The 24,785-nt window shown below is 38.4% G+C and overlaps 1 protein-coding gene across 2 annotated transcripts in view; it reads right to left on the bottom strand.

The window, feature by feature from the left end:
- CDH6 (cadherin 6) overlaps positions 1-24,785 on the bottom strand; it is a 136,648-nt gene that overhangs the window by 37,657 nt on the left and 74,206 nt on the right. For both annotated transcript variants that reach the window (XM_070476524.1, XM_070476525.1), the window contains exon 2: positions 21,103-21,459. In XM_070476524.1, the coding sequence (XP_070332625.1) occupies positions 21,103-21,330 (228 nt within the window). In that variant the 5' untranslated portion in view covers positions 21,331-21,459. The remainder of the gene's footprint in view (positions 1-21,102; positions 21,460-24,785) is intronic.

The raw sequence follows: 24,785 nt of genomic DNA, 5'->3' as shown, positions 1-24,785 counted from the left end.
TCCTAGAGTCTCCCGGTTTCTTCCCTAGTTAGCCGTCAGCACAGTCTTGATTTTTTTTGTTTTTCTTGAGAATTTCACAGCTATTTTCATGTTTCAGTCAGCAAACAACTAGATTGCAAATTTCATGAAAAAAGACACCAAACCAGTCTGGTTCACTTCTGTGTTCTCAGCACCTGACATATTGGCACACTATAGATCTTCAACAATGAATGATTACAAAGAAAGAAAGAATGAAATTTATAAAGATAAAATTGGATAAAATATCAATAATCAATGAAACATAGAAGATAATCAATAAATCTTAGTATCTTCCACCTGCTTTCTCACTTGATTTTAGGATAATTCTATGTATCAAGAATATATGTTCTTGAAGTTGCCAGATAAATTAGCAACTAGGGTTTCCCAGATGGCTCAGTGGTAAAGAATCTGCCTGCCAATGCAGGAGATCCCTGGGTCAGGAAGATCCCCTGGAGAAGGAAATGGCAACCTACTTCAGTATTCTTGCCTGGAGAATCCCATGGACAGAGGAGCCTGGTGGGCTACAGTCCATGGGGTCATAAGAAGAGTTGGACATAATTAGTGATAAACAACAGCAACAACCAAACACTAAGCACATTATCTAATCTGAGCATCCGAGAGAGGATTCAAGTTACCACCTTAGATATAAAATATTTTATTTAATAACCAATTAAACTTCAATAATAAAACCAACCTGTACAGGATTTGTTGAAAAGAGCAGATTTCTTTATATCACCTTAGATATAAAATATTTTATTTAATAACCAATTAAACCTCAATAATAAAACAAACCTGTACTGGATTTGTTGAAAAGGTAGTCCCTTGAGCACCTCAAACATTGTAAGAGCCGAGACAGAAGTTATCTGTTAAGGGTGAAGAAGCTTCAAGATTTTATGCAACCATATTTCGAGTATCATCCTGTTGCTGAAGCTGATGGAAAATGAATGGAAAACGCTCCATTTCACAGAAACACTGTTCTACTAAAATAAAATTTAACTGTCAACCATGACCATTTTAAAACACTTACTGGCCTGAAGAGCTACAAAAGCCAATGGATAAAAAACATCTATTATCTACCTTCTATATATACATTTTCAAATTAGGCTTGGAAATACTGACTGCTATGTAAAAGAAAGTGAATAAAAGCAGAAATTAGACACTTCAGTATTGTTAATAAGTATTAGTTAGAAATAATCACCGACTCAGTGGATATGAGTTTGAGCAAACTCCGGGACATAGTGAAGGACAGGAAAGCCTGGCATGCTGCAGTCCACGGGGTGGCAAAGAGTCGAACATGACTTAGCAGCTGAACAACTACAAGGTAAGGGAAACATACGGAGCAACACAGAGGGATCTTGTGAGTTGAACAGGGTGATGTCAGGGCATATGTTAGCTCTTTGATGGTTTAGAAAGACTTCTTGGAGAAGGCTGAATCACTGAGGGGAGAAAAATGACTTGGCAACCAGCATGAGCACGTGGCATGGTTTCAAGCCTCCGTGTGGGAGAAAATCAGAGGAGGCCTTGAGTATGTGCCTGGAGTAATAAAAACAGTAAAGTCAAATAAAATAGAAGCGCCCTTGCCTTGAGGTGCAGGGTCACATATTTTCTCACACTGCACTTAGATGTGCATGGGAAGATGCAACTTTCTTATTCTTTCTTTTTTTAAGTAGCTTATCCCTCGAGCTCTAATCCCATTGAGTACTAGGAACTCGATATTGGATTGAATATTCAGTCAATAATTTAGTGCAATCCAATAAAGTCTCCTGATTCAATAACGCAGTCTCTTTAGATAACTCTTTTAAATAAATCCTAGTCTTTCTGGCTTCTGCTTTATCCCTTTGCTCCTGATTCAGTCCAAGATGATGTCTGAGTGTATGAAGAGGAGAGATCCACATGGCCCAAATCAGTGGGAAATTTGGGGCTTTTGGAACTGAGGGCAGTCCTGTACTGCCTCTGATCCACTGGTTCCTAGACAGTAGCTCTCATCCATCATTTTCCTCAGGGGCATCTATGGTTTTCCCCAGTGAAATCACAGATCTGCTCTCCAGGGTCTGAGGTGATTATACCCACCCTGCTTGCCTCATTGGCATCGCATACCCCCTAATGTCTGACTGTCACTTGTCCGTTGCCTTTGGCAAATGTGACCCTAGGTATAGGACTGCTTTGTCCTTGGTAGGTACCATCAATGAGATCATCTACCCTTTTCTTTCCCTGGAGAAGCCCAGGAGATAAAAGGAGTTCTCCCCCACCACATGATTGCCTCAAAGGGAAACAGGCAAAACTTAGTCCCCTTCCTACTGCCTTCTTTATTGGACTTGAGATACACTGTGTCAGGGAAGTAGAAATGAACTTTGATACACACAGGGGCGAGTTTTCATGTGTTTAGTAGCCAGGAATGTGAAATCCCTCCCTCAGCTTCAAGAATTTATTGTTCACTTGCTAAGTTTTGTCCAACTCTTTGTGACCCCATGGACTGCAGCACACCAGCCTTCCCTGTCTTTCACTATCTCCTGGAGTTTGCTCAAACTCATGTTCATTAAGTGGATTACGCTATCCAACCATCTCATCCTCTGTCACCCCCTTCTCCTCCTGCCCTCAATCTTTTTCAGATTCAGGGTCTTTTCCAATGAGTCAGCTCTTCATATCAGGTGGTCAAAGTACTGAAGTTTCGACTTCAGCATCAGTCCTTTCAGTGAATATTCAGGATTGAGATCCTTTAGGATTGACTGGTCAGGTTTCAAGAATACCCCAGGACTTAGGTTTTGGTGGGAGGAAGTGTCAATTTCCACAATAAGAACTGAGATGATAACCGAGGAGGAAGAATGACAAATGGCCTGTAGCCCAGAGTCTGGCACTGATAATTTTTGGTAATTACATTTATAAATGGGATTCACAAGTTCTATTAAATTGGCCTAGCTACTCTCACTTTTTCAAAAAAATATTTATTTATTTGGCTATATCAGGTCTTAGTTGCGTCACATGGGATCTTTCTTTGCAGCGCAGGGATACTCTACTTATGGCGTATGGGCTTAGTTGCTTGGAGGCATGTGAGATCTTAGTTCTCCAACCAGGGGTTGAACCCATGTCTCCTGCATTGCAAGGCAGACTCTTAACCACTGGACCACCAAGGAAGTCCCCAGGCTTATCTCTTGATCTGTTAAGTGGGTTCTAAAAGAATCTAGAAATCTCTCTTCCTCTGACAAAACTTAGGATCAGGTTGCCTCCATATCCCATATTCTTTTTCTACTATACCATGTTGCTTCTTATCATGACCAGAAAAAATTCTATTCTTCTATATAAGTAATGTGATTGGCTTTTATAATGGTAGAAAATATTTTATCTTTAAGTTTTCTCTTATCTGATTAATCATTTGGTAAGGGTCTATCTAGGATTTGGGAAAATAATAATAGCAAACATTTATGAAGCCCATACTATGGGCCAAGTAATGTGCTGTAACTTGTTACATAGATTATATAATTTATTACTCATTACGACCATCTTCCTATCACCTCAACTGATGAGGAAACTGAGGTAAGGTAAGAGTTCAGTGACTCCTCAGCATCATACAACCAACAGGAGAAGGATTTGAGTCAGGGTAGTTTGACACCATAGTCTAGTCTATTACCTACAACATAAATATTTTCTCTGGATATTTACATTCAATTCTATGAATGGAATTCCAGTTGAGCTATTTAAAATCCTAAAAGATGATGCTGTGGAAGTGCTGAACTCAATATGCCAGCAAATTTGGAAAACTCAGCAGTGGCCACAGGACTGGAAAATGTCACTTTCTAATCCAATCTCAAAGAAAGGCAATGCCAAAGAATGCTCAAACTACAGCACAATTGCACTCATCTCACACACCAGCAAAGTAATGCTCAAAATTCTCCAAGCCAGGCTTCAAAAGTGTGTGAACCATGAACTTCCAGATGTTCAAGCTGGATTTAGAAAAGGCAGAGGAACCAGAGGTCAAATTGCCAACATCCATTGGATCATCAAAAATGCAAGAGAGTTCCAGAAAACCATCTACTTCTGCTTTATTGACTATGCCAAAGCCTTCGACTGTGTAGATCACAACAAACTGGAAAATTCTGAAAGAGATGGGAATACCAGACCACCTGATCTGCCTCTTGAGAAATCTTTATGCAGGTCAGGAAGCAACAGTTAGAACAGGACATGGAACAACAGACTGGTTCCAAATCAGGAAAGGAGTATGTCAAGGCTGTATATTGTCACCCTGATTATTTAACTTATATGCAGAGTACATCATGAGAAAAGCTGGACTGGATGAAGCACAAGCTGGAATCGAGATTGCCAGGAGAAATATCAGTAACCTCAGATATGCAGATGACACCACCCTTATGGCAGAAAGCAAAGAAGAACTAAAGAGCCTCTTGATGAAAGTGAAAGAGGAGAGTGAAAAAGTTGGCTTAAAGCTTAACATTCAGAAAACTAAGATCATGGCATCCGGTCCCATCACTTTATGGCAAATAGATGGGGAAACAGTGGAAACAGTGACAGACTTCACTTTTTTGGGCTCCAAAATCACTGTAGATGGTGACTGCAGCCATGAAATTAAAAGATGCTTGCTCCTTGGAAGAAAACTAGCTATGACTAACCAAGACAGCATATTAAAAAGCAGAGACATTACTTTACCAACAAAGGTCCGTCTAGTCAAAGCTATGGCTTTTCCCAGTAGTCATGTATGGATGTGAGAGTTGGACTATAAAGAAAGCTGAATGCTGAAGAATTGATGCTTTTGAATTGTGGTGTTGGAGAAGACTCTTGAGAGTCCCTTGGACTGCAAGGAGATTCAACCAGTCCATCCTAAAGGAAATCAGTCCTGAATATTCATTGGAAGGACTGATGCTGAAGCTGAAACTTGAATACTTTGGCTACCTGATGCAAAGAACCAACTCATTTGAAAAGACCCTGATGCTGGGAAAGATTGAAGGCTGGAGGAGAAGGGGATGACAAAGGACGAGATGGGATGGTGTCACCAACTCAGTGGACATGAGTTTGGGTAAACTCGGGATTTGTTGATGGACAGGGAGGCCTGCCATGCTGCAGTCCATGGGATCACAAAAAGTCAGACATAACTGAGCAACTGAACTGAACTGAACTATGACATTCATTAAAGATTTATTCTGTACCAAACAATATTTTAAGTAATAAGTTACAAAGATTTATCTAATTCAGGATTTTTGACCTCTGTACTATTCACATTTAGGGCTGGGTAACTCCATTCTGGGCATTATAAAATTTTAGCAGCATCCTTGGCCCCTCCCCATTGGATACCTGTGGCACCTTTCAAGTTGTGACCATCAAAAATATGTCCAGACATTGCCAAATGTCCACTAGGGGACAAAATTGCTTCCTTTGAGAACCACTGATTGAATCCTATATCTATCTATCTATCTGTTTATCCTTCTATATTTTTTCTCGTTTTGTATGCTGTAACTTTAAAAATATGTTCATATAATATCAGGAAGTGCTCTGCATTTGCAGAGTTTCCATATGACCCCATTCAATTCAATCTTTTATCTTTTGTTAGATTTAATAACCACGGAAACAGACCTTGCGTTATGTGAAGGAGAATTTTTGACAAAAGTGCTAAAAGCAAAAGAATTTAAAATCTAAACTCAGGAGAAATGTATTAACTCCCTTGACATTTATCTTTTACACTCAATATCTTGAATTTAATGTCAAAAGTACCAGAGTAACTATTAAATGAACAAAACTTTAGTGCTATAATAGTTCGGGTAAGCAGAATAATGGCTCTCCCAAAGATGTTCATGTCCCAATTTCCAGTGACTGTCACGTCACCTTACATGGCAAAAAATACTTTACAGGGGTGATTAAGATGATTTTCAAATAGGAAGATTAGGCTGGATTATCCAGGTGAGCTCAATGTAATTACCAGGGTCCTTATAAGGGTAAGAAGCAGTGAAGAGTTGGAATCAGAGAAGGAACTGTGATGATGGAGAGGAGGAGGAGAGAGAGATGAAGATGCTATGCTGCTGTCTTTGAAGATGGAGGAAAGGAGGTCTCCATGAACCAAGTAGACCAGACAGCATCTAGAAGCTCAAAAAAGCAAGGAGATAACAGATCCTCCCCTATAGCCTCCAGAAAGAGATCTTGCAGGCATCTTGATTGTGGCCTAGTGAAACCTATTGCAGACTTTTGACCTCCAAAGCTATAAGATAATAAACTTGTACTATTTTAAGCTATTAAGTTTGTGATCATTCATTACAGTGGTAATAGCAAACTAAGGTAGTTCTTTATCTTTGAAATTCAAGGTGAGCTGGAACTGCAGATGGTCCTTCAAGAATTTTAGTAAAGAAGGAAGAAAACTAATCCTTGGTGAACACTTACTATGTGTTAGGTACTGCAGGAGAACTGATGCTTTTGAACTGTGTTGATGTAGAAGACTCTCGAGAGTCCCTTGGACTGCAAGGAGATCCAACCAGTTCATCCTAAAGGAAATCAGTCCTGGGTGTTCATTGGAAGGACTGATGTTGAAGCTGAAACTCCAATACTTTGGCCACCTGATGTGAAGAGCTGACTCATTGGAAAAGACCCTGATGCTGGGAAAGATTGAGGGCAGGAGGAGACGGAGACGACAGAGGATGAGATGGTTGGATGGCATCACCAACTCAATGGACATGGGTTTGGGTGGACTCTGGGAGCTGGTGACGGACAGGGAGGCCTGGCATGCTGCGCTTCATGGGGTTGCAAAGAGTCAGACACGACTGAGCAACTGAACTGAAACTGAACTGCAGGAGTGCTTCATTTGTTAATCAATTAATACTCAATATCACTCCAGGAGATAAGCTTTATTTTCTCTATTTTACAGAGAAACTTCATTCAGGGAGGTTAAGTAATTTATCCAAAGTTAACAGCAGACCCAGGGAGTTTACCAAGATCTGCCTGTTCACTCACAACAGAGCATACTACCAGTCAGCACTCCCTACTGTAATTATAAACACTATTGGATCCATTATATTTACTATAAGAGACCCCAGGCTAAGTTATTTGTAAATTCTATTGGCACAAATGATATAAACTGTGATAGATGTTGTTGTTCATTTGGGATTTATCAATTAAACAAATGCATTTTGGTTTCTTCACTGCATGCAGTTATTTTCCCAAAAAGGCGTTGTTTACTGCCTTTTGCTTGGCTCTGGAAGTCCAAGGTCTTTGGCAGACTGAGACATTAGTCTCAGCTCCTGTTTAGTCTAACATTTTCATTTTCAAAAAGCCAGTGGTAAATCAAGCTGAGAGCCAGATGCCCAGTCGAAAATTGATTTAGTAAGGCATTGTAACTCACTAGTTACAATCCAACTTTTTGCCTTTAGGTGTACTCTCTTCAGTAATTGTCAAATCTAAGGACACACATACACATATACACTCCGTCTGCTCCCTCTCACCTTCTTTTCCTGACAAATAGACTTTGGAAGAAAATATTAATAAAAGCAGACATTTGAGACATGATGATTCAAGCAGCAGAAATTTTTAAAAAATTCTATTCCTCACTAGCTAATGGACTTTTCCCTAAATGTGTTTTTCCTCAAAGGTAAAAAACATATTGGATATAATATAGTTATGTTGACTCTTACTTAGGATCTAAAAAGTTAAAGCCATCTCTTTAAAAAACAAGTAGTTTGCTTTAGGGAGAGATTATTTCTCATTCAAATTCATAACTCCCAAGCATCCTGTACATGTCCAACAAATGATGATTAAATTGAATTCTGTAACCCACTCATACAGTGAAGAAATAATAGTGAGCAATTCTAGGAGAAAAAATTATGAGTTCATTTATTAGCTTTAGTTTTTCTTGCAGGGGAACAGCTTATAAATTCTTAAACAATCTGAATAGCTTTGTTTTCTGTTTCTGTTTTTTGCTTTAAGGGAATAACTAGGAAACAATCAGTGAAAAAGAAATGTGTCCAATCTGGATGGCCATATCAGGATCATCCAGAAGTAATGTGGGCTAGAGGCCAAGGAACATTTGCAAGGGAAATAGACAGTGACCTCCAACTGCTTCCTTAAGAACTAGATTCTAAGATGGGTTCCAATTTCACTGCTTTCCTTAATAGCTTTGCATGAATCCAGTGTGCATTTACTGAATTTGGAGATTAAGTTATGATATACTGAATAGCAATTCTATACTGGTGTAACTCACAAACAGTGCATAAAATAGGCCAGTCAGTTCAGAAAGATAATTCCCACAATCTAACAAAAGAAACTATCATAGGAACTATGTTGTTCTTTTCTAGAAACAGCGTTCTCACAGTGATGTCTGTGCCCTAAACTCAGTACAGTGACATCACTTTGCCGACAAACGTCTGTATAGTCGAAGCTATGGGTATTCCAGTAGTCAAGTATGGATATGAGAGTTAGACCATAAAGAAGGCTGAAGATCAAAGGATTGATGCTTTTGAATTGTGGTGCTGGAGAAGACTCTTAAGAGTTCCTTGGACTGCAAGAAGATCAAACCAGTCAATCCTAAAGGAAATCAATCCTGAATATTCATTGGAAGGACTGATGCTGAAGCTGAAGCTCCAATACTTTGGCTACCTGATGGGAAGAGCTGACTTATTGGAAAAGACCATGGTCCTGGGAAAGATTGAGGGCAGGAAGAGAAGTAGGCAACAGAGAATAAGATGGTTGGATAGCATCACTGACTCAGTGGACATGAATTTGGGCAAGCCCTGGGAGATAGTGAAAGACAGGGGAGCCTGATGTGCTGCAGTCCATGGGGTCCCAAAGAGTTGGACATGACTTAGTGACAGAATAACAAAACTCAGTGCTCTAACTCCTAAGCCCTTGTGCTACCGTTCTATTTGCCCACCATGCCTGAAATACCCTCTACTACTTTAACAAGGTAATAATGTGTTTTAAGGGAAGAGCACTATACTAAATCACATCAAAGATCTGAACTCCATCCCCACCTCTGGCACTCTGTTGGCAGTGGAGCTGTGTGTGGTCTCTTAACGTCTCACACCCAAAAGGATTGAATCATATTCAACTGGAACAGTGCTCAGATCACGAGGAATGCCGTACATATAGAGTAGTTCGTAAACGGTAGTGCTTGATAAAATGTGGAAAAGTATTATCATTGCTCTTGTCTCATGACAAATTTCTTGCAATAAGATTCTGCTGAAAAACCATCTAAGATTCCTCTTCACCTGCCAGGGGATGATCTTGTGTTTCATTTTCTGTCCTGTCACTCCCTATATAGCACCCTCCCCCCGCTTCTTTGCAGTTACTTGATGGTTTGAATTGTGGTAAAAATTGTGCCTGCCTCATTATCATTTTAAAACTTAAGTAGCATGATGTCCAGTCTGTTGGAAAGGAGACAAAATTAAAGTACTGCTACTCAAGTCTGCTCAAGTCACCTAATTTTCTTGATTTGATTTTGAAATCATATTTCCTCCTAAGAGGCAGATAGATTGGTAATTGTCAAGATCATAGCTTTTGTACAAGGTAAACGGTTCCTCCGATTTCTTCTTTTCACAGAATATGTAGAGTTGGGAGAGTAGATAGAACACTCAAGATAAAATGGATGATAAAGTAACTTCTTATAACCTACTCTACTTTATTGATTTCTTAAAAAAATTTTTTTAAACACTTTTATTTGGCAGTAATCTTAAACTTAGAGAATATGCAGGTATAAAAATGGCTTAATTTGATTTCTGAAGGGAAAGTTTGCTTCCTGGAGGTATTTATCTTCACTGGGAAAACAAAAAAGAAACAATGCTAGGATATAGATTATGTAAATGAGCCAGATTCTTAAGCTTCACAACTAATGAAAAGAAAACAATAAAGCATGCTAAAGTTTTACATAACTGTTTTAAAGCAGAACTTTCTTGGCATCTTCTCTTTCAAGTTTTGCTTCTGAATTGTACTTATAAATAGTAGAAAGAGTTATGAGATTATTTTTCAGAAATGATTATTTTTCCTGTGAGAACTCAAAATATGTTGATTAGAAGAATATATAGTTGGTAAAAAAAAAAAGAATTAGTCATTATACAGAATTTTTCTCTCCCTCTGTTATTCCATTTTTCTCTATAGCTGATTTTTTGTGGATCACTGTAATCAACATTCTTAGGTCTTAAATAATTTTTCTTTCACTGAGCACTGGAGTCGTCTGCACAGTGTAGCTTCTTAGGAGTTTCAGGAAAATATTTTTTTCTATTAGAGAACCCCGGCTTTTTCTCATTTGTTCCAAACTTTCTTCTGTGAGATCCTAAATAGTGTCTGGCTTTTCATTTGTAAAAGTCTTAAAGGAACCAACTTTTATGATACAGTATTATTTGTTATGTATTTTCATTTTTATCTTTCCTTTTAGATGTACATACAACTGTGTTATCTTTAATGTCTGGTTTCTACTAAGGAAGCTTGCATTTTCTTCTAGTATAAATACCTGTGTCATTTTGATGTGAAATTTTTAGAAATAGTTTCTATGGAAAGACTTTCACAATGAATTTGGTTTAAATATTTACTACCTAACATATCCTTGAACTTTAAAGACTAGATTTTCAGTTGTCAACAACTCAAAACACTATCACCGATATCCATATCAAATCACCCACACCAATAAGTTGGTAGGAAGTTTTTAGAAAATATGGCAGGTTTTTATCTTTTGTGGTCATTGCTGCTTAATTGAAGTAATATTTGTTTCCAATGTGCAAAACCTGTGCTTGGTATCTTTAAGGATAAAAAGATGGGTGAGATATGTAGTTTAGGGTCTTACAGAGTTTATAAAGATATGGATAGTCAACGGTTTAAATACAATATCTAAAGTATTAACTGAAAGACCAGACCTAGAACCCAATATAAATCAGTACTCAATATACTAAAGGTCAAAGTTTAAAAAGTTTTGTTGTTCTTAAAAAGGGTAATTAAATAATTAAAAGTAATTTCCCCACAATAATAAACTTTGGTTCAATAATATAAGGATCTCATGTTATTAAATCCAACTTAACAACTTAGCTACTATAATTCCAATTTAAAACATTATTATATCCTAAGTGCAATAGTCATTTTTGATTGTTAGATACATTGAAGTTTTATAACATTTCACAGGAGTTTAAATAATATAAACTCCAAGCTGTGGTGTTAAATAATGATTTTTAAAATGAAATGAGAAATAGCCTTAATAGGAGGATCTACAAGAATCACCAGGATCATCAAATTACATAAAATGTAGTGCTAATGTTATCTTTAGTTTATTTGAGATAACAAAGAGAACTTTGAATCGCTGTTGATGCGTTGTGTTTGCGGCTGCCTTAGCTGCTCTGGTCCCATCTTCTGGCCTATAATACTTGACTTTAGAGAAGGGGACTAAACAATAGTGACACCCTCACCTGGGCACCTTGGGTCCATTCTCTTCACCTTTCCTGTTCCCTGAAGATGCACTTGATAGCACTGAGAGGATGTTTCCCTCCTTACTCTGGTCTTTCCCTAGATCCTTGCTAGTGAGTATGATATGCTGGTCACATTCTAAGCTCTTTCTGTATATTGCCTTAATTAATCCTCACCTCAACAACTTTATCACTCCCCTCATTTAACAGCTGAAGAAATGGAGGGCAGAGAGAAGTTAAATAACTCGCCCAATATTACCCAAGTAGTCGCAGTGTTGCTAAGGATCAAACATAGGCACGCTGCCCATGCTATTAACGTCACAGTCTCCGGTGAATAATTGTTGAATGAATGAAAAGCATTTTCTCTCCAAATCTATTTGAAAATGCCATAACTGAGATAGCTTCTTCAACAGTCTTCTTAACTCCAATCTCCATTCCCTCTAGTCAGCATTAAATCCCACATCCAGACTGATATTTCAGGGTTTTTGTTATGCTTTCATTACTGCCCTCAAGTCTTCTGAAACACATCAATCCACCTAAAATATTTATCCATATATTTCACACATGTATACATTTTAATCTTTTAAAATGTCTCCTTTTTCTTGCGCACATGTACTTTCTGTGACTAGAAAACTGGAAGACACTATACATAATTTTTTTCTGGTTACAATATATTCATAGTTTTTCATATTTAAAATAATGCACCAAACCTGTCATTCAAATCAATGTGAGAGAAGTGAACTAGTGAAAATTGCTCAGTCGTGTCCGACTCTTTGCAACCCCAGGGACTATACAGTCCATGGAATTCTCCAGGCCAGAGTGGGTAGGTGGAGTGGGTAGCTGTTCCCTTCTCCAGGGGATCTTCCCAACTCAGGGATCGAACCCAGGTCTCCTGCATTGCAGGCAGATTCTTAACCAGTTCAGTCACCAGGGAAGCCCAAGAATACTGGAGTGGGTAGCCTATCCTTTCTCCAGCAGATCCTCCCAACCCAGGAATTGAACCAGGGTCTCCTGCATCACAGGCAGATTCTTTATCAGCTGAGTTAGCCAGGGAAGCCAATGGAAATGAAAAAAATCAGTGGTTTAGGAATCCATTGACTGTTGACTACCAATATGTTAGGGATTTTTATCTGATTTTTAAATGAGTCGATCAAAATGATAATTAGCAATTCTGATTCTAAAAGACATGTAAACTGGGATGTTGACATTCTCTACATTTATGTTACCATTCTGCTATGTGTCTGGAGTGGGCCCATAACATGACAAAAAAAATGAAGAACTCTGGTGCAAATCAAATATTTACATGGTTCCATAACAGTACAAACAAGTTAAGGTGGTGCATAAAGAAATACTTAACAATGTCTATAGGCTAGATTCAGGGGGATTTGTTATAATGAGCATGCAGAGTCTCTGTAACCTTCTGACAACCTCTAGTTCTGTTTGGTTTGTAAAGCATGGAGGGGAAAATAGCTCAGTGGGAACAAAAAGGATTTGAACCTTTAACTCTCTTTTATTCAGCTTGATCCCTCCATTTTCTTCAACAAATTGAATTATAAGCAGAAGGATATAGGATTCCACGGGCATAATAGCATGGAAGTTGCAGGATTAGGGATTGGGCTCTCGTTTGGCTTTCCATACTTCCCTCTGTTGGTGTGACCCAGGCAGCCAAACACTGCCTTTGGCTTTATGACCAAGGTCAGACATTCTAACTGTTCTGTTCTCCATGTGAGTGACTGCAGACAGGGAAGGTCAGGACTCAGTGAATTGCTGTTACCAAGGACATTTTCTTAAGTATAAAATAAGAAATTAAGGCTTTTGTCATAAAGAAAGTGAAATCAGTTCACTGATAGTGGAAACAAAATGAAGATTACTGCCAGTTATGGGCAGTTGGGTAGTTACTTTTTGAAATATTTTTTAAAAGTACGTCCAAGGAGCAAGTGAAGGCAAGTTTTCTTAAATACACTAACCAGTTGAAATATGAAAATGTTAAAAATTTCTGAGCATTAAATTTAAATGATGAAGAATAAAGATGTGCCCAAGGCACTTGTGCTGACATGGGGAGAAAAGATTATTGCAGGTGACTGAACCAGAACAGAAGTTTAGAGAAGGTTATCAAGGGAAATAAAAAGAAAAGTCACTTTTTCATCATGATGATTAGAAACACCACTAATAGCATATCTAATTTTAAAATGCTCACATATAACTATTTTGAATAACACTGATATGTTCTGGAAATTAAAATCAAGAAAAATTGAAAGAATATAAGTAATCATAATGCAAACACATCTGTGTAACTCTTCAAAAGTAGTCTTTAATTTTTTTTCCCTTTCCTCTCTACCCTTGGGTTTCACCCCTCAGGTCCTCAGTAGGTATTTGTGGTATTGAATTGAGAGCAATCTCTGAATGCTAAAGCATGTTCATGTTCTAGGACTGTTTCTTCATTTGAGCCTCAAAATGGCTCTCTGATGTAGTGGATGTACAAGGTCGGGGATACAACACAGAAACTGTGAGGTCAGACAGAGGCCAACTGCCAAGTTCAAGCAGTAGGAGACTTCACGCTAAAGCAGTGGACCTATCTGAGCCTTAGTTTACTCCTCTGTAAAACAGAGATATAAATATTATCTAGGTATTAGGTTGAACCTCATTGGTGAGGAGTGTACCTGAGACATTAGCAGTGAGTCTGAGACAAAGCAAAACTCAGTAATTGTTAGCTATGATGATGATTTAGTATGATGCTGATGTTCAAGCAACAGTGGTTAATGAGTCTCCAAACCATCCTTCAAATTAGTATCAGGAGGTCTCTACTCTTAAGCTTATGATCTTCCAAAAAAAATAATAATAATATAAGAAAGCAATCTCTTAATAATGGCATCTTTTAAATGGTCTTTCTGAATGAATAAAATATTGCTTAATGTTCATTGAATTTGGACCATGTAATTATAGGAACAAATGATGTTTCATTCCTAATTGTAAAGGTGTATATGTCTGACAACTTTTATTCCTATGGGCCATTAAAACATTACTGTCTAATTATCCTAAGACTAGTGGCTTTGTTGAATTGGGGAGACATTAATTTTAAAGACTCAAGAGAAAGGCATATTAGGAGGACCTGTACGTCAGAGCCTCAAAGAGAACTCACATTTTCACGGTATTTAAAAAAGCACAGCGGATCAATTTTTGGATAAACTCCCCCAAAGGGAACCTTTACTAACTTCCAAAAAGCTAACATCAGAAAATATCTATGAGATATACAGTTTATCAAATTCCACAGAAATGGATCTGATATGCTACTAAAAATAGAAGCACCTTGAGAGCTTCTAATGGAGACTAGTTTTACCAATACGTTGTGTGGAAGAAGAGGATTAAGAACACTGTGAAGGATAAAATGGAGGAGACAAGGGAGTTAATGATTGCTGTGTGTTGTTTAATGATAATATGTGATTTTTTTGCCTATAAATGTGCATAGTTCTGAGATTTTAAATATATTCATCTTTGTATTAATGCATAACAATACAACAATGTCTTCAAAGTCTAATCTATATCTACCTATGTTCTTACTGAATTTTAGACTATATACCAATTATCAAGGAATTGCTATATTATGTAAAGCTGAAAGGAAGGACATGGAATTTTCTGAAAATGGAAAATTACAATGCTTCTCTCTTATTTTTCTATTCAGTTTACATACAGCCAAAGATCACTTCATGGCAAACAGATGGGGATAGGGAAACAATGGAAACAGTGACAGACTTTATTTTCGGGGGCTCCAAAATCATTGCAGATGGTTTCTGTAGCCATGAAATTAAAAAATGCTTGCTCCTTGGAAGAAAAGATATGACCAACCTAGACAGCATATTAAAAAGCAGAGACATTACTTTGCCAACAAAGGTCCATCTATTCAAAGCTAAGGTTTTTCCAGTAGTCATGTGAGAGTTGGACTAAAAAGAAAGCTGAGCACTGAAGAATGGATGCTTTTGAATTGTGGTGTTGGAGAAGACTCTTGAGAGTCCCTTGGACTGCAAGGAGATCGATCCAACCGTTCTATCCTAAAGGAAATCAGTACTGAATGTTCATTGGATGGACTGATGCTGAAGCTGAAACTTCAATACTTTGGCCACCTGATGCGAATTACTGGCTCATTTGAAAAGACCCTGATGCTGGGAAAGATCGAAGGCAGGAGGAGAAGAGGATGACAGAGGATGAGATGGTTGGATGGCATCACCGACTCAATGGACATGAGTCTGAGTAGGCTCTGGGAGCTGGTGATGCACAGGGAAGCCTGCCGTGCTGCAGTCCATGGGGTGGCAAAGAGTCGGACATGATTGAGCGGCTGAACTGAACTGAAAGATAATCTAAGTGATTTTTCATAGAATCCAATACTCTTTCCTTTAACCATTAACAAGAAAATATGCACCTCTTTCTGTTTGCTGTGCTGGCATCAGTGACATTTTCACAATCCTGAGTGTTCTATCTTGAAATCTCTGACTTTTGGAACCTCCTGCTTTCTCTCTCTTGGCTTCTGCATTCAGTTAATTGGGAAGTCTGGGCAACTCTCCCTCTGCTCTGTGGGCTAACGCATGCTCTTCCCTTAAGACATGATCCCAATCCCATCACCTCCTCTAGGAAGCTCTGCTGAACCCCCAAGCCCAGTTAGCCCCTGTCTTTTGTATTTCCACAATCCTTTGGGGATGCCCATTTTATCACTGAGCTTGCCACATCTTGCTATAATTATTGCCAATAATATTCTCCTAGGGCAGTGGTTCTCAAATTTCACCACAAATTAGAATCATAAATACTTAATTAAAAAGCAACTAAATTGGAATCTCTGGGGAAGTGAGACTCAGGCCAACATACATATTTTTAAAAGCAGCACATCTCAAATTTTAATGTGTACGGTGGTGGTGGTAGTTTAGGTGCTAAGTCATGTCTGACTCTTGTGACCCCATGGACTGTACCCCGCCAGGCTCCTCAGTCCATGGGATTCCCCAGGCAAGAATACTGGAGTGGGTAGTCATTTCCTTTCCCAGGGCATCTTCCCAAGCCACAGATTGAACCCGCAGGCCCTTGTTTCCTGTGCTGCAGGCAGATTTCTTACCACAAATCCACCAGGGAAGCCCCTTAATATGCATAAAATTCACCTAAAATTCTGCTTTTGTTGAAAAGCAGGTTCTGATTCAATACATCACAGGTGGGGGCCTAAGAATTTACATTTCTAACAAGCTCCCAGGTGACACAGAGGCCACTTATGCTAAATCAGCTGAAAGTTCCCCCCAAATGGTTATATGTTTTAGAAAACAATATACTCCTTCTTCTTCTAGAAAACAATATACTCCTTATCTGTATCGATACCTATATCTTAAGCTCACAAACTTTTACCCAATATAGGACCACTTCTTTCTACCCTGACCTGCCACTACCTTTTCAGGTGAGTAGAGGTGTTGAGAATTGTCTCATAAATGAGTTTGGGTTGTCAGTCTTTCAGCTGTAACTGGCCTTCCTCACTTCTATACACAATAAGTGTGTCGCTTGCTAGCTGTGCCATGCACATGTTTCTGTGTAAATCTTTCTGGCCACAGAGAAATGCAGAGGAGCATTAATTAAGACAGTAGGGCTTCCCAGGTGGTGCTAGTGGTAAAGAACACGCCTGTCAATGCAGGAGATGTAAGAGACATGGGTTTGATTCCTGGGTCACGAAGATCCCCTGGAGGAGGTGATGGCAACCTACTCCAGTATTCCTGCCTGGAGAATCCCCGTGGACAGAGAAGCCTGGTTGGCTACAGTCCATGGCGTTGCGAAGGGTTGGACATGACTAAAGCAACTGAACACACACACACACGCACACACACACACACACACGCACGGACACATTAAGACAACATGAGAAGGAAGGTCTTGCTACCTTTGTGCTTCAGTTTTAAAGCTCATCTTGTATTCACTTCATGGTTTAATTCATTTATTTCACTGAAGGATAATTGCTTTACAGAATTTTGTTTTCTGTCAAACCTCGACATGAATCAGCTGTATGTATACATGTATCCCTTCCCTTTTGAACCTCCCTCCCATCTCCCTCCCCATCCCAGCCCTCTACATTGATAGAGAGCCTCTGTTTGAGTTTCCTGAGCCATATAGCAAATTCCCATTGGCTATCACTCTAGCCTCCAGATCCATTTTCTGCTGTTTCTTGGATGCTTATGTGGCTTTCTTTTTTTTCCTTCTACACCTGGTAGCCTCTTGCTCCCACACCCATTCTCTCATTTTCCTCCATTGTTACTGTCATCCCTATCGACTTGCACCCAAATAACTGGAACCAAGGAATGCATATATAAATATAAACCAAACACACATATAAATATTACATTACTTACAACGTAAAAACGTCTTTCTTCTACTTTATGTGCATTTGCTCAATGGCCTTACTTTTCCTCGATTAATGCCTCTATCTGTTACGTGAACAGATTAATCTTTGCAGTTTAAGGTCTTAAGAATAGACTTTGAGTAGCTATTATTTATGGGCTTCCCAGGTGGTACAGTGATAATGAATCCACCTGCAATGCAGGAGATGCAGGAGACGTGGGTCAAGAAGATACCCTGGGTCAAGAAGATACCCTGGAGGAGGAAATGGCAACCTGCTCCAGTAGTCTTGCCTGGAAAATCCCACAAACAGAGGAGCCTGGCGGGCTACAGTCCATGGGGTTGCAAAGAGTCCGACAGGACTAAAGCGACTTAGCACAATAGCACAATTTAAGGTTCTATTAGCTTTTGTACATCTTTATATGCCAATCTAACCATAGTCTTTTGGTTCTGAGTTTGCATCAAGGCACCCTGGCGTGCAGCAGGGAACTCAGTGCAGCACCAGGAAATATTTTTAAAAATTGAGGGAAACACAGCAACCCTTGAGGTATCAGACATCTTCTGAATTACTAACTCAGAGTAGTTCACAGTTTCAACAGTTGGTGGTGCTACCTTCCTTTTGATGATGTCATATGTTAATATTTGTGAAGCTGAGTTTCCCACAATGCACGTGCGTGTGCTCAGTTGCTTCAGTCGTATCCAACTCTTTGTGACTCTATGGACTGTAGCCTGCCAGGCTTCTCTGTCCATGGGATTCTCCAGGCAAGAACACTGGAGTGGGTTGTCATGTCTTCCTCCAGGGAATTTTTCCCATCCAGGGATCGAACCTGTGCCTCTTGCATTGCAGGTGGATTCTTCTACTGCTGAGCCACTGGGGAAGCCCATGATAAAAAGCAAGTATGGTACAGAAATCAATGTGGAAAAGTTGTGCAGTGCAAAAAAAGTGGACCAACCTGTTGCCTCATGAGAAGCAAATCTGTTTTTCCTTTTTTAAATATTTATTTTTTGCCCACTTTTAATTGTGGTAAAAAAATTGTAGTCTTATCTCTTTGTTGATAAAATATAAAGACAGATTCAGGAAAATGCCTTATCAATAGTTCAGGAACACCTTACATACATTTGATAGAGCAATGATGGCATCTAGGATAACTTCACTTATTGAGCTTGACTTTTTCCCCAGCGGATATTTCCTCTTTATGGATTAGAACATCAAGGAGTTGGGGAAGGGGCAGATGAGGGGAGGAAGAAGGGCAGCTTTTCTTGCTGCCAATAAAGTATGCAAATCCAATGAATCAAATTGAAGCTGTGATTGTGAAGGGATTTTCCCACAAGCCTCTACATTTACCACCCACTGAGAAATCTGTTAATTACATCATTTTACTTTTGAAATGATATAAAAATAATCAGCTTCCATGCATTAAAGCTTTAACAGAGTGTATTCAATGGAGTTTTCATCGATAACAATAACTTCTTTCTGCACCTACTGTGTGCCAGCTACTAGTTCTTGTCTCACTTTACATTGCAACTCCATGAGGTACATAGGCTTTGCGTCTGCATTTTCTAGAGGAAGAAACCAAAGCCTGAAAAGGTTAACAACCTCTGTGGGCCACACAACTGGCACCTGTCAGCACAGTGAAACAGCCTCAGATCTGCCTGAGTCCACAGCTCGCAACTTTTCCCCACGGCAATATTACCTCTCACAATTATAATCATAAAACTGATTCTTCTGAGGTTTTACCCATTGCTGCTTTTAGTGTTTCGAAATATCTGTATTTAAAAATATATGCTATTTTTTTAATGTAAAATGGCATCACAATTTGAGAAAAAAAAGAGAAAAGAAACAGGGGAGTCAATTATTTAAATAAAGCACTTTTAAAAACTTAATCTTCAATGACAATAATGTTATTTGTATTGTAGAAAGTGCTTTCAAGATTATAAGATTTTTTTTTTTACAATAATTGCCCTATTAATGTAGTGCTATTCAAATTTCACAAAGGAAATGGAGTGAAGTATGAGTAAGTGGACTGTCTTTCTTCAGCAGTCACACAGCGTGTGAATTTCATAGCAAATACAAGGCTAGTCTCTCAAGGATCCATGTTGATGTTCACCCCTTCACTGAATATTTCCTCCCTTACTTTATGCCACATTAATAATTCACTTCATTGGAAAAATGCCTGGTTACCTCAGCCCAAACCATGGATGCTTTTCCTTCATTTATTGTGGTAGACACTTAAAAAGAATATTTGCATCTGGTTATTCAGGGATATTTGATAACAGATTGAAGTGTGAACATGCAGCCCTTGGAATCTGTAAAATTTATGCTATTTGCATGATATCCAAATATAGATGTTCTAAAGTTGTAGTTGTACTCATAAATGAAGATGTTTTATCATCTCTTTTATGTTTGTTCCTAGTTTGTTTACAGAAAGGATGTGTGACAATTATTTTCCTGATCAGTACCATGTTCTGAAACAGAGAATCTACAAAGTACAGACCTGTATCCCTGTCTTTCTCACTTCTTAGCAGGATGCAGATCTTCTGCAGTGGGAATGTGACTGATGATAAAATTTCAGTGAAATTCATGATGACAGTATAACCAAGCTGTTTCCCTGACTCAGCTCCAGTAGTCTGTAAGGGCTATAATAAGCTATGCCTCCTCATTTTATTTTCTGGAGTCAATAAAATGGTCAGATGATATTTGGAAATGGCACCTTTACATAACCATTTTCCTCTTTTGTGAACTTTGCCACAATTAAATCATAAGTTTTTGAAATGCCTGGTTATTAGCAATTATTGGAGACAAGACAAAAAAGCATCAGCCACACAACAAAATCTAAGGCAATGGTGGGTTTTGAGGATAAAGATCTCTGTTTGGTCAGAGCATAGACGGCTCTGTAGGTAGCAGAGTTAAGAAATAGTTAATTTGAACCTGGCCAAAGGACAAAAGCTCAGAATGTTTTTTTTTTTTTTCTCAGAATAAGAAAAAAGGAAGCTTCCTTTCCTTACAACTAAATCTTTCTATTTCTGTTTTTAATACATCCTACTTTATAGAATAGCTGGACCACATTTTTCAAGCTAAAGTAAAAATTAAAGGATTTATGATAATCCTATGCGGATGGTTGTGGGCGTTTCATTTTCAACAGAAGCATTTCTCTTTCTTTGTTGCAGTGCTAACATTTCTCAGCTTCTTGCTACAGTCTTCTTTCTGAAACTACTCAAGTGAAAAAAAAAAAAAGTCTTACCAGATAAGCAACAATTCTTACTGTATTGGGGGAAGAGTTCACATCCTACCCGTTCTATTTATGAAAAGTAACTTCTTCAGGCTTTTAAAACCAGAATGTCAAAGAGCCCAACGGAATCCTACCTTGCCCACATACTGATAATCGGATCCCGTGTATTCCTCCAGGAGAAAGAACTGATTCCACATCCAGCTCCTTTTCGAACGGCTCAGCTCATTTTTGCTGTTTCCAGAGAGCTCCAGGGTCCTTTTCTTTGCCGGGAAACCACTAGTCCTCTTAGATAATGGAGTTGAGAAAGTTGGGTAGGGCTGGCCAACCCAAAAGAGAAGCAAGAAGTATCGGTAAGTTCTCATTCTGATGCCACAGTCCAGTCTCTGAGTAGCAGGTACCCCTCTCCTTGAAATGTCTTTTCTCACTGCACTGTATCCAGCCTCATTCCTCCTTTCTTCCTTAATGTTCTTGGCTTGGCTGTCAGAGAATATCTGGAAAGAATAATAACATATCAAGCATTTTTAGAGATGCTTAAAATTCAGTGTTACAGCAAATAGCTCTGGAGAAAAAAGAGGACAGAAATTTGAATAGCAAAACAACAAAAAAATAAGTTGGCTATCAATTTTGAAATGAGGAAAACGGTCTTTCAGATATGCTAAACGGAAGGCAGGTGCCGAGTATGAAGCTACTGTTTTCCTCTCTCCTTTTCTATCACTTAAAAATCCTATTTTAAGTAATAGCTTGCTGTAGGTCAACATGCCAGAGTGGATTATTTCACTACTCTTTTACCTCTGAGGATGTGGGCTGAGATCTGGTTAGAAGAAATGAGTTTGTGTTTCTGATTCTATTTGCATATTTATCCTCATGAAAGAATATCACAGACAATTTTGATTCAATTGAAAGTGGATAATGTTGAAATTCCGCTAAAGTGTATTGAGCACCTGTGATGGGAAGGCAGAAGCCTGTTCTGCAGACTCTTGGCTTCTGAGATGTGTTGTGATGGAACAGCCGGGTGAAACAAGGTTGGAAAGACCTTATGTCTTCTCTGAAGAATGCTCATTAGTGTATTGACTTTTCTGAAGTGAAATTTTGTAGCAATGATGATAAGCCTGTATTTAATCCAGTATTTTCCAAACTTGACCGGGAAAGTTTTTTTCCTCATATGACCCAATTAACACTACAGGATGGGTTAATGAACAAGCTACAGAATTTGTATTTAATAGTATAGAGAATAAAATGAACAATTCTCTTCAATTTTTTTAAGGAAATCCTGGTTGGCTTTTATCTCTAAATTTTACGTGTATCATAGGCAACTATGTAAGTATATTAAAATTGGCCCAACAGTTTCTTTGTAATATTCACAGGTATATCAGATGTACCTCAATACCACAGTGAGGGCAATAGATGACAAGATCTTCAGGAAAGTCAGTTATTATAATTGTGGGTAATAATTTTCCATGACAAATATTACTTTTTAATATTAATTAATATCAATTGATTAAAATTAATTAATTTTTTAAAAACACAGCCTGGCATTAAAAAAATCCTCATGCCAGAGTGCTTGGCAAAGATGCAAAGATATCACAATTTGGTTTACCATTTTACCTAATTAAACTAATGCATGCCTATATCTCCCTCCTAAATTTTCCCACATTTCTTGGAAAAAAAAAACCCAACAAATTAATCCTTTATCTTACTGTTTGAATAGAAAAAATATTTTCTTAAACAATACTAACACAAAAATGAATGGCTTTGTAAGGTACAATATATGGTACAGTCAAATAGGTAAATACAGGTAAATAAACACAGTTAAAGGCACAGGTTTTAGGCAATCTAATCAGTATTTTTTTTTTCTCCATGTCTGAAATATTTGTCCCTTTGTCTCCTAATTTTCTACCAGGTAAATGTATATGTGAACAGTTTTTTGTTTTTGTTTTTTTTTTTAACCTCAGCAATGAATAATTATAGCCAACCAACACATGTTTAAATGGAAGTTTTCTGGTGGAATATAAGTGAAATATTTCATAGTGTTCAGCATTTTTAAACCTTTATTCTATTATTATGCATCTTCTTGACAGCAGGCTGGGGAAGTTGAAAATTCCACAGGTGAGTGAATTAGTACTGTGACAATTAGTCATGCTGGAAGAATGCCAGGTACCAGTATATTTGTCATTATGTGGCCTTGGTACAGGTGTGGGATGACTGATGACCAATTAGGTAATGACAGTTTTCTCTTCTCGTGGATAGGATGTAAGGGGGGCTGAGAGACCATATGGAGAAAAGCCCTCTAAAGACATCTATTCATTTCTAGCACCGAAGTTGATTCAGTGGAAATTGCATTTTTCTTCATTTCCCACATCCTCCGTTATTTGCATAGACAAATCCTGCAGTGAGGAGTTACTGCACTCCGGGTGTGCCCCACGGTGCTGGCAGGGAAGAGGGATGCAGAGAATGGAGGTGTCAGCTGTTAAAATGCAGGCTCCTAAAGGCCGTTTTAGAGAAAAATCGATCCCTATGGATGTTGTGTGCAAACTCTACAAGCTGTTGCCACTTGAATATTAAATATTAGTTCTTTTTAATATCACAGATACCAAAATGTCAAGTATTTTACTTTTTTTTTTTTCCTGCTTAGCTGGTAATAAGCTTTTAAAGTGGTACAAATTTAAGCAGTGTCTGCAAGTATGGGAGAACATCAGTTTAGTTATCAGCCAGCTCTTTTGGTATCAACTTGGGGAATCAAAAGAGAACTGTGGACAGCTTGTCTCTGAGCCCCCTCAGGGACAGTAACCCTGGGGCCATACCGTTCATCCTCGAAGAATTCCCCTACTTCCCCCTGCAAGAGATTCTACTCTAGCAAAAGGGATTCTAGCAGGAGCAGAGAACTGGGGCCTAATCCAGTGTGTTGGCCACTGCCCACCATAACCAACTTCCACCACTCTCAGTGCCCTTCACTGCACTCCATCCACTGAAATGGGAACAGACACATGTGAATGTCTTGCCACAAGACACATGTCATGGCTCCTGGGTTCAGGACATCCAAAAGTGAGAAGGGGAGGAGGGAAGAAACGGTGTGTCCTTGTTAAAACTCAGTATGCAAAGTTACTAAAATTACTATGATCCACTCGTATTTGGTGTTCAGGAGGATAGCTTTCTCTACAAAACTCTATAGTTAAAAAACGCCAACAAACTCTACACTGTTGAATATATAACTTAGCAATTCTCATATAATAATACTACTCATGTAATACTACTTAATACTGCTTAAGTCAGGATTGCATGGTCGTCAAGATTATCAGTGTTGGAGCCAGACTGCCTGGGTTTAAATTGCTATGAATTTGTAAAAATGCTTAATCTCACTGCACCTTAGTTTCTTGGTCTATAAATGGGAGTTATTATGGTAACCACCTCAGAGGGCATTATAAGGATTAAATGTCATTACATGCACTTAAAACAGTGACTGGCACTTAGTAAGGTATTAATACATATTAGCCATTGTTATCATTATTGCTACCACTATTGTTATTGTTACTATTATTTGCATTCCAAGTTTAGAATCCATCTACAGTAGCCTGCAAAAGCGTGCCAAAGATAGTATAGTTCCTTCTTAGGCTTAAATACTTTTTTATTTTTCAAAAGGCATTTCCAAGCAAGTCAAATTCTCTTAAAATTAAAGAATAGACGCATTTAAAAATCAGAATTAGTCCATTTGCTAATTATTTTCCTTTGTGAAGACTTCAATTCAGTGTTTCACAGTAACCGTGTAGAAACAGAGAAGATGGAAGCTTTATGCCCACAGCCTGCCTCCAGAAGATTATGG

This window comes from Odocoileus virginianus, chromosome 14 (genome assembly GCF_023699985.2).
Source record: "Odocoileus virginianus isolate 20LAN1187 ecotype Illinois chromosome 14, Ovbor_1.2, whole genome shotgun sequence".
NCBI lineage: Eukaryota > Metazoa > Chordata > Mammalia > Artiodactyla > Cervidae > Odocoileus > Odocoileus virginianus.
This window is presented reverse-complemented; position numbering and strand designations above follow the sequence as displayed.